The following is an 8,565-nucleotide window of genomic DNA, read 5'->3' on the forward strand; positions in this document are numbered from 1 at the left end:
TCGGACCCGGGACCGGCGCCGGGAGGAGGTCGGGCCGGGTCTCACCCCTCCCCGCCCCCAGGCTCCCACTCCCTGAGGTATTTCTACACCGGCGTGTCCCGGCCCGGCCTCGGGGAGCCGCGTTTCTTGGCCGTCGGCTACGTGGACGACACACAGTTCGCGCGGTTCGACAGCGACGCCCCGAATCCGAGAATGGAGCCGCGGGCGCCTTGGATGGAGCAGGAGGGGCCGGAATATTGGGAAGCGATGACAAGAGATGCCAAGAAAGCTCAACAGAGATTGCGAACGGGCTTGAACACCATACGCGGTTTCTACAACCAGAGCGAGGCCGGTGAGCGAGATGGGCCCGGGTCCAAGTCACGACCCCCATCCCCAGGGACTGGCTGGGGTCGCCCCGAATCTCTGGGTCCGAGGAAGGAGCCTGGGGAAGTGGGGGGCGGGGACTTGACCCGGTTTCATTTTCAGTTTGAGTTTAATCACCGCGGGTGGTCGGGACGGGTCAGGGTCTCACACCCTCCAGTGGGTGCTTGGCTGCGACGTGGGGCCGGAGGGGCGCCTCCTCCGCGGGATCTGGCAGAACGCCTATGACGGTGCGGATTACCTCGCCCTGAACGAAGACCTGCGCTCCTGGACCGCGGCGAACACGGTGGCTCAGATCACCAAGCGCAAGTGGGAAACCTCCGGGGAGGCAGAGTTCCAACGGAACTACCTGGAGGTCAAGTGCGTGCAGTGGCTCCTCAGACACCTGGAGACAGGAAAGGACACGTTGCTGCGCGCAGGTATGAGGGGCACCGGGCCTCCCTGATCTCGTCTCAGGCTGGAGCCGGCTTTCCACGAGGAGAGGAAAATGGGCTCCTTCTGGATACACCGCCCCAACTTCTTGTCTGGAGAGGGGGAATCCCCCCAGGTTTTCATATTCTGTAGAAAACAGTGACACACCAGTGGCCCCATTTCTCTGAAGGACAGTTAAAGCAGTCAGTGTTTTTGGAGAAGCAGAAAACCACCCCTGAAGTAACTGGTCAGTGGTGCCCTTTGACCCTGACTGTCATCTTGTGAACCATGACTTTATCTCTCAAGGCCTGTTCTCACCCTGAGACCATCTTAGGAGGCCAGACTCCAACTTTTCTGAGGCATTCAGCCTCCACCCAAATCAGGACCATTACTCTGTCATTTCCCCTTCCATGGAGTCTCCTACCTTGGCACTCACCCTGACTCCAGAACTTTCCAAGAACTAGGAGTTTTTCCCAATCCGGGAGTCCAGGTTGGTGTCTGGTGTTTCTGCTGCTTCTGTTCAAACCCATTATCTCGTCCATTCTCAGCATGGTCATGTGGTACTGCTTCAGTGGCCCATGGAATGTGAATTTTCTGATTCTTCCTCTTCAGACCCTCCAAAGACACATGTGGCCCATCACCCCATCTCTGACCGTGAGGTCACCCTGAGGTGCTGGGCCCTGGGCTTCTACCCTGAGGAGATCTCACTGACCTGGCAGCGTGACGGGGAGGACCAGACTCAGGACATGGAGCTTGTGGAGACCAGGCCTTCAGGGGATGGAACCTTCCAGAAGTGGGCGGCCCTGGTGGTGCCTTCTGGAGAAGAGCAGAGATACACGTGCCACGTGCAGCACGAGGGGCTTCAGGAGCCCCTCTCCCTGAGATGGAGTAAGGACGGGGTCGGAATAGAGTTTCCTCTTAGATAAGGCAGGAGCCCTTCTGGACAGGATCAGCAAGGTCAGGACTGAAGCCTGAAGTCTGGGCCCCTTCCCTTTCTTCCACAGAACCTCCTCAGCCCTCCATCCCCATCATGGGCATCATTGTTGGCCTGGTTCTCCTCATGGTCACTGGAGCTGTGGTGACTGGAGCTGTGATTTGGAGGAAGAAGCACTCAGGTAGGGAAAGGAGGGAGGGATCTTTTTTTTTTTTTTTGTCTCACTGAGCAAGATTCTGGCCCAGGTGGAAGTTCCCTGCTTCTTTACTGGAAAGTACCCTCCACACACTTGTGGAATCTGAGCTGATGCTAAGACTGACCCTTTTGTAAAGTACATGTGAAAATGAAAGACACATTTTTCATCTTCATAATTCCAGTTGCAGGCCTGTTTCTCAGCATTTGAAGGTCAGGAGGGAATGTCCCTGCTGAGGACAGACCTCCAGGAGGGCAGCTAGTCCAGTCCCCCCAGGTCTCCTTCCTTCATGTTCCTGAGACTGTCCTGGATTTTTAATCACGGTTCTGAAAAGTTCTTTGTTGTCCAGGACTAGGGAGTTCTAGGATCTCATGACTCAGTCGTCTCCCTGGTCGCTCACATGATACTTTCTTCTCACAGGTCAAACAGAAAGGGGCTACACCCAGGCTGCAAGTAAGTACGGAGGGTGTGAATCCTGAGACCCTTGTGCGGGTGCAAACAGGAGGCCATGCGGGACTCACCCTCCTCAAAGTGCCTTCTCCAGTTTCTCTCCTGTGGGTTCTGACCACACTCTGGTCTTGTTCTCCCCAGGCAGTGACAGTGCCCAGGGCTCTGATGTGTCTCTCATGGTTCCTAAAGGTGAGACCCTGGGGCGTCTAGATTGGGAGAGGGGTTAGGGCAGAGGGGACACACTGGATGGCGGGGGTCTCTGAGTGGGACATGTGAGCGTGTGGGGGGCTGTGGAGAATGTCAGCCCTTACATGACTGACTGAACTGCTTCCTGATTCTTTTCTCTCACAGTGTGAGACAGCTGCCTTGTGGGGACTGAGTGATGCTTGGTCCCACTTTGCGACGTCAGATCCCCAGACCCCTCTTTCTGCAGCTGCATCTGAAGGTGTCTGTGCTCCTATTAGTGTAACATGAAGAGGTGGCGAGACTGCTGACCTCTTCCAGAACAAACTTCTGGAATTAAAAAGTGCTGCCTAATAGTCACAGCAGGAAGAATATGCGACCTGTGCCCCTGGGATTTTTTCTGAAGAGAAAATATCATTATGTGTAGAGTGCAGACTGGTGGGTGTGGAAGGGAGGGCTGATCAGCTCTGGGGAAAGCACAGGCAGCACTGATGTCAGTGTGAGTGGATGATGTGCTGTAGCTGCCGCGAGAGAGCAAGTGGCCTGAGTCCACATTAATGAAGATAGAATACAGAGGCGTCTACACTGATCGTTCCTTCATCTGGTATTTGTTGTGTGCCAGATAGAGGATGCTCTATTTTTGCATCAGTGAAACCTCAGTGAACTAACAGCAGACACCCTTTGTTGGCCTCGGGCAGTGTGTTCTGGTGAGGGGGGCAGAGTGAGCCTAATAAGTGAGGGAAGTGTCTGCCTAGAGATTTGGCAAGTGCTCTGAGGAAGGTGACCCAGAGTATAAGTATGTGGGTACAGGAAATGTGGCTGTTTTACTAGAGTGTTCAGTATCGGCCTCGTTGAGGAGATGACCTTTGAGTAAAGATGTGAAGGACATGAAAGAATGTCCATAAGCATGTCTCGGGGGAGTCCTCTCCAGGCAGAGGAGCCTCCAGTGCAAATGCAGGAGGGCAGGAGAGTGTGTGTGTTCAAGGAAGAGCCAGGAGGCAGGTGTGGCTGGAGGAGCGAGGAATTGACATGAGATCTGGTGTCTGGCCAGATCATGTGGGCCTCCAGCATATTAGAAGGTGTCTTATGTCTGTGAAAGATGTGCAGTCATAAGATGGTTTGACTAGAAGATGACCTGGTGTGACTGCTCGTTAGAAGCATCAGTCTAACTGCTGAGCAGAATCAGGAGGTGAAGGGTGAGTGATGCAGTGGAGGAGCCTGTAGGATTAGTGTGGTGTCCAGGGTGGGGATGACGGTGCTCCCCTGGACCCGTATTAAATCTAGACAGTCGGGAGTAGAGCCTGAGAATCTGCATTTGTAATAAGGTTGGTGCTGATGCTGCTGGTCTTCAGATCACACTTTTAGTAGCAAGAACGAACGTAGACCAGGATTCCCAGATGTTGTGTATCAGCCTCACACACAGAGGTTGTTAAAGAAGCAATCCCTTGGTCTTGTCCTAATACTCTGAGAAGGTGGTTCTGGGGAGAGGCTGAGCGTTTCATAAGAAGCCCCACAAGCAATTCTGGTGATTAGCCAATTTGGGAACTCCTGAGGTATATGACATCGAGTGGCCAGAGAGGGGTCTTAAATCCACATTTAAAAGCTTTTTTTTTTCCTTCCGAAAGAAAAGGGAATACCTATATTGTCAATTATGAGGTGTGATGTTGAGAAATAATGTAGTTCTTATTCCACCTGAAGACTTAGGCAGTGGTTCACAGTTCAGCATAATGAAATCCTTGCTCTCTGAAACTATTCTCCAGGTTGAGTTCTCCTCACTTATTCTTGGAGCTAACAATGGGGTCCAAATAAAGTTAGACATACAGTACTATATATATATGGCTCCACGGGGACAGGATCCACAGTGTCCACTCCAGGCCAGGTCCCACAAAGGAACTTTCGGCCCTGCTGGGGCACAGTGTCACTGCTCACACAGTGAGCCCCTCGTGCTGGGCGTGGACCCCGCACTGAGGACGGCCATCACTGAGGCTCCTGACAACAGGAGGTGGTGTGACTCCACTCTTGACACCCTTGTCAGATGCATCCTGCATAGTTCCAGCTTCTCTGTGTCACAACATCCTGAGTAGAGTCTGACATGTGGTCACCTCAGCATCATGCTGTGTGCTCTGGCAAGAATATGTGGGAAAGTGGGTTTTCTTCTTTAGTGGAGGAAGGTGGTCTCTGCCTCCTACCAAGACTCTTTCAGTGTAGAAGTCTCCTAATGTGGAAATGCTCCTAATCAGGTGAGGGGGAGAAAGGGATGGACAAGAATGTCAAATTTCAATTGTTAGAGCAAAGATCTGGAACTGGAACTTGACCTGGGACAATGCAGGCACTCGGGTTTGGCTGAAAGACAAGTGACTAATAAATGCCATCCGGGGTAGACGTCTGCTTGCTTACTTGTTTGTTTTGTTTTCAATGGAGTGTAATTGATTTACAATGCTGTGTCACTTCCTGCTGTACAATACAGTGATAATTGTTGAGATGATGATTGTTGAGAGTGCTGGGTAGAGTTCCCTGTGCTATGCAGTATCCACAGCACTTTAAAGTGCTGCCCAGATGGTGGTGGAGGGAGATCCTAGGAGGATGGCTTGCTCCAGATGCAGAAGAATCCAGACCAGGTGGGAGCACGTCAGCAGGGTCCAGGACGACATTTCCAAAAAAGGAAAAACTGATGGAATATCCAAAGTATCCACGCTTCTTGAAAGAGTCATGCAAACAGGGGAGTCATTAGAGCTGAATTCCTGAGAGCTTCATAGAACATAATCAGCAAGCACAAAGGCAAGTGTTAACTCAGGGAGAACAAGAGGTTGTGCAGAAAGTGAGAGGTAAGAGAGTTTACACATGAGTGTGTCAGCTAGAATTGGCACTTGCTGAGGGCATCTGCCATCTGCCTCTCCAGAGACTGACTCCCGGGCTGCTACAGCTGTTGACCTTCGACACACAGGGAGGAGAATGAGGCCCTTTGTGCTCCAGGGAAGCTAGTGGAATGGGTCTTTAGAGAGATTATTTTCAAGAACTGATTTTGTGATCTCAGTTCCTGCATCTCATATCCGTTCCTGTTGTTCAGTCTCTAAGTCGTTTCTGACTCTTTGTGACCATATGTACTGCAGTGTGCTGGGCATCCCTGTCCTTCGCTATCTCCCGGAGTTTGCTCAAGATCCTCTCCATTGGCTCAGTGATGCTATCTAATCATCTCATCCTCTGTCTCCACCTTTTCCTTTTACCTTCTATCTTTCCCAGCATCAGGGTCTTTTCCAAAGATTTGGCTCTTCTCTTCAGGTGGCCAAGGTATCAGAGTTTCAACTTTACCATCAGTCCTTCCCATGAGTATTCAGGGTTGATTTCCTTTAGAATTGACTTGTTTGATCTCCTTGCTGTCCAAGAGACTCTCAAGAGCCTTATCCAGAACCACAATTTGAAAGCATCAATTCCTTCGCCCTCAGGTTTCTTCATGGTCCAACTCTCCATTTGTACATGACTACTGCAAAAACCATAACTATGACAATATGTATCTTTGTTGGCTAAGTGATGTCTCTGCTTTTTTAATACACTGTCAAAGTTAGTCATGGTTTCCCTTCCAAGGAGCAAGCGTCTTTTAATTTCATGACTGCAGTCTGTCTGCAGTGATTTTGGAGCCCAAGAAAATAAAATCTGTCACTGCTTCCACTTTTCCCCCTTCTATTTGCCTTGAAGTGATGGGACTGGATGCCATGATCTTAGTTTTTTAAATGTTGAGTTTTAAGCCAGCTTTTTCACTCTCCTCTTTCACACTCATCAACAGGCTCTTTAGTTCTTCCTGCCTCTTTAGTTCCTCTTCTTCACTTCCTGCCATTAAAATGGTATCATCTCCTTATCTAAGGTTGTTGATATTTATTTCTCCTGGCAATCTTGATTCCAACTTGTGGTTCATCCAGCCTGGCATTTTGCCTGATGTATTCTGCATATAAGTTAAATAAGCAGGGTGACAATGTACAACCTAATTATCCTCCTTTCCCAATTTTAAGTCAGTCTGTAGTTCTGTATCAGGTTCTACCTGTTGCTTTTTGACTTGCATACAGGATTTCAGGAGACAAGTAATATGGTCTGGTGTTCCCATCTCTTTGAGACCATTCCACAGTTTGTTGTGATCCACACAGTCAAAGGCTTTAGCGTAGTCAATGAAGCAGAAGTAGATGTTTTTCTGGAATTCCCTTGCTTTCTCTGTGATCCAACAAATGCTGGCAATTTGATCTCTGGTTCCTCTGCCTTTTCTAAACCCAGCTTGTACATCTGGAAGTTCTCAGTTCACATACTGCTGACGCCTAGCTTGAAGAATTCTGAGCCTAATTTTGCTAGCATGTGAAATGAGTACAATTGTATGGTAGTTTAAACATTCTTTGGCATTGTCCTTCTTAGGGATTGGAATGAAAACTGACCTTTTCCAGTCCTTCCATTCACTTCCTCATATGTAGAAAAGCATTAAATCCTTTCATGGTGAGATCAGCTCCTTGTGACTAGCAGAAAACCTTTGGAAGATAAGCTTGATTGCACTGAACTCCCCCCTTCACCAAAATCATATATACTGACCTTCCCTCCCTACCTCTGTGGAGCTGTTTCTCAGAGCTATCTGAGGTGCTGTCTCCCAGGCTTCAGTCCTCATTTTGCCCTAAATAAAACTTAACTCACATCTTAAGTTGAGCATCTTTTTACTTGACAAGTATAATAGTCATGGGAAAGAAAAAGCTGAATGAACTAAGTATGATCAATATGTAAATAAAGTGGGAGCTGAAGGAATGGGAAGCGTGCAAAAAACAATGACCATCAACTATTGCATCAGCCACTGTGTGATGCGGCAGACAGTGGCTGTGATGGAAAAATCAAGCAGCAGTTCTAACAAGGCATCGTGTTTAGAGATTTGGAAATAAAAGCCGAAAGAATCAGCTAAAAAGTATTCAAAGTGGTCACCAACGGGAAAGCAGAAATTGAGAAGAATCAGGATTATAATAAGAGTCTGTATCATGAGAAATAATGCACAGATATTTGACTTCTTAATTTACAGACAAGTATGCCTTTGATTAAGCAATCACACAAGAAAATGAATGAGGATGAAAGTTAATGCTTAACTGGCAGAAAATGCTTATTGGTAATAATTTATTATCCATGTGCTGTATTATAATTAAAAAGGTGGTGCAGCTGCAACCACCTCAAATATATTAACACTTTTAATCATCCCAAACACGACTGGAAAGAAACACTAGATTTCTCACTTCATAGATGAAGAAATGGAGACTGCAAGAAGGATGTGTTATATTTTAAATCAACTAACTTCAAAATAATAATAATAATAAATACATCTATATGGAATCTGCCATAAGGGTGGTGTCATCTGCATATCTGAGGTTATTGATATTTCTCCCGGCAATCTTGATCCAGCTTGTGTTTCTTCCAGCCCAGCGTTTCTCATGATGTACTCTGCATATAAGGTAAATAAGCAGGGTGACAATATACAGCCTTGACGAACTCCTTTTCCTATTTGGAACCAGTCTGTTGTTCCATGTCCACTTCTAACTGTTGCTTCCTGACCTGCATACAGATTTCTCAAGAGGCAGGTCAGGTGGTCTGGTATTCCCATCTCTTGAAGAATTTTCCACAGTTTATTGTGATCCACGCAGTCAAAGGCTTTGGCATAGTCAATAAAGCAGAAATAGATGTTTTTCTGGAACTCTCTTGCTTTTCAATGATCCAGCGGATGTTGGCAATTTGGTCTCTGGTTCCTCTGCCTTTTCTAAAACCAGCTTGAACATCTGCAAGTTCACGGTTCACGTATTGCTGAAGCCTGGCTTGGAGAATTTTGAGCATTACTTTACTAGCATGTGAGATGAGTGCGATTGTGCAGTAGTGTGAGCATCCTTTGGCATTGCCTTTCTTTGGGACTACAATGAAAACTGACCTTTTCCAGTCCTGTGGCCACTGCTGAGTTCTCCAAATTTGCTGGCATATTGAGGGCAACACTTTCACAGCATCATCTTTCAGGATTTGGAATAGCCCAACTGGA

At 48.0% G+C, this 8,565-nt stretch overlaps 1 protein-coding gene across 1 annotated transcript in view; it reads left to right on the forward strand.

Moving 5' to 3' along the window:
* Positions 1 to 4,913, forward strand: part of LOC104985847 (BOLA class I histocompatibility antigen, alpha chain BL3-7-like) — a 5,478-nt gene extending 565 nt beyond the window's left edge. Inside the window, exons 2-8 of the mRNA XM_010836247.1 lie at positions 62 to 331; positions 504 to 779; positions 1,384 to 1,659; positions 1,776 to 1,886; positions 2,319 to 2,351; positions 2,490 to 2,537; positions 2,700 to 4,913. Coding sequence (XP_010834549.1) covers positions 62 to 331; positions 504 to 779; positions 1,384 to 1,659; positions 1,776 to 1,886; positions 2,319 to 2,351; positions 2,490 to 2,537; positions 2,700 to 2,704 — 1,019 coding nt within the window. The 3' untranslated portion in view covers positions 2,705 to 4,913. The remainder of the gene's footprint in view (positions 1 to 61; positions 332 to 503; positions 780 to 1,383; positions 1,660 to 1,775; positions 1,887 to 2,318; positions 2,352 to 2,489; positions 2,538 to 2,699) is intronic.
* Positions 4,914 to 8,565: the final 3,652 nt, after the last annotated feature.

This window comes from Bison bison, unplaced genomic scaffold (assembly GCF_000754665.1).
Source record: "Bison bison bison isolate TAMUID 2011002044 unplaced genomic scaffold, Bison_UMD1.0 scf7180017845644, whole genome shotgun sequence".
Classification (NCBI taxonomy): Eukaryota; Metazoa; Chordata; class Mammalia; order Artiodactyla; family Bovidae; genus Bison; species Bison bison.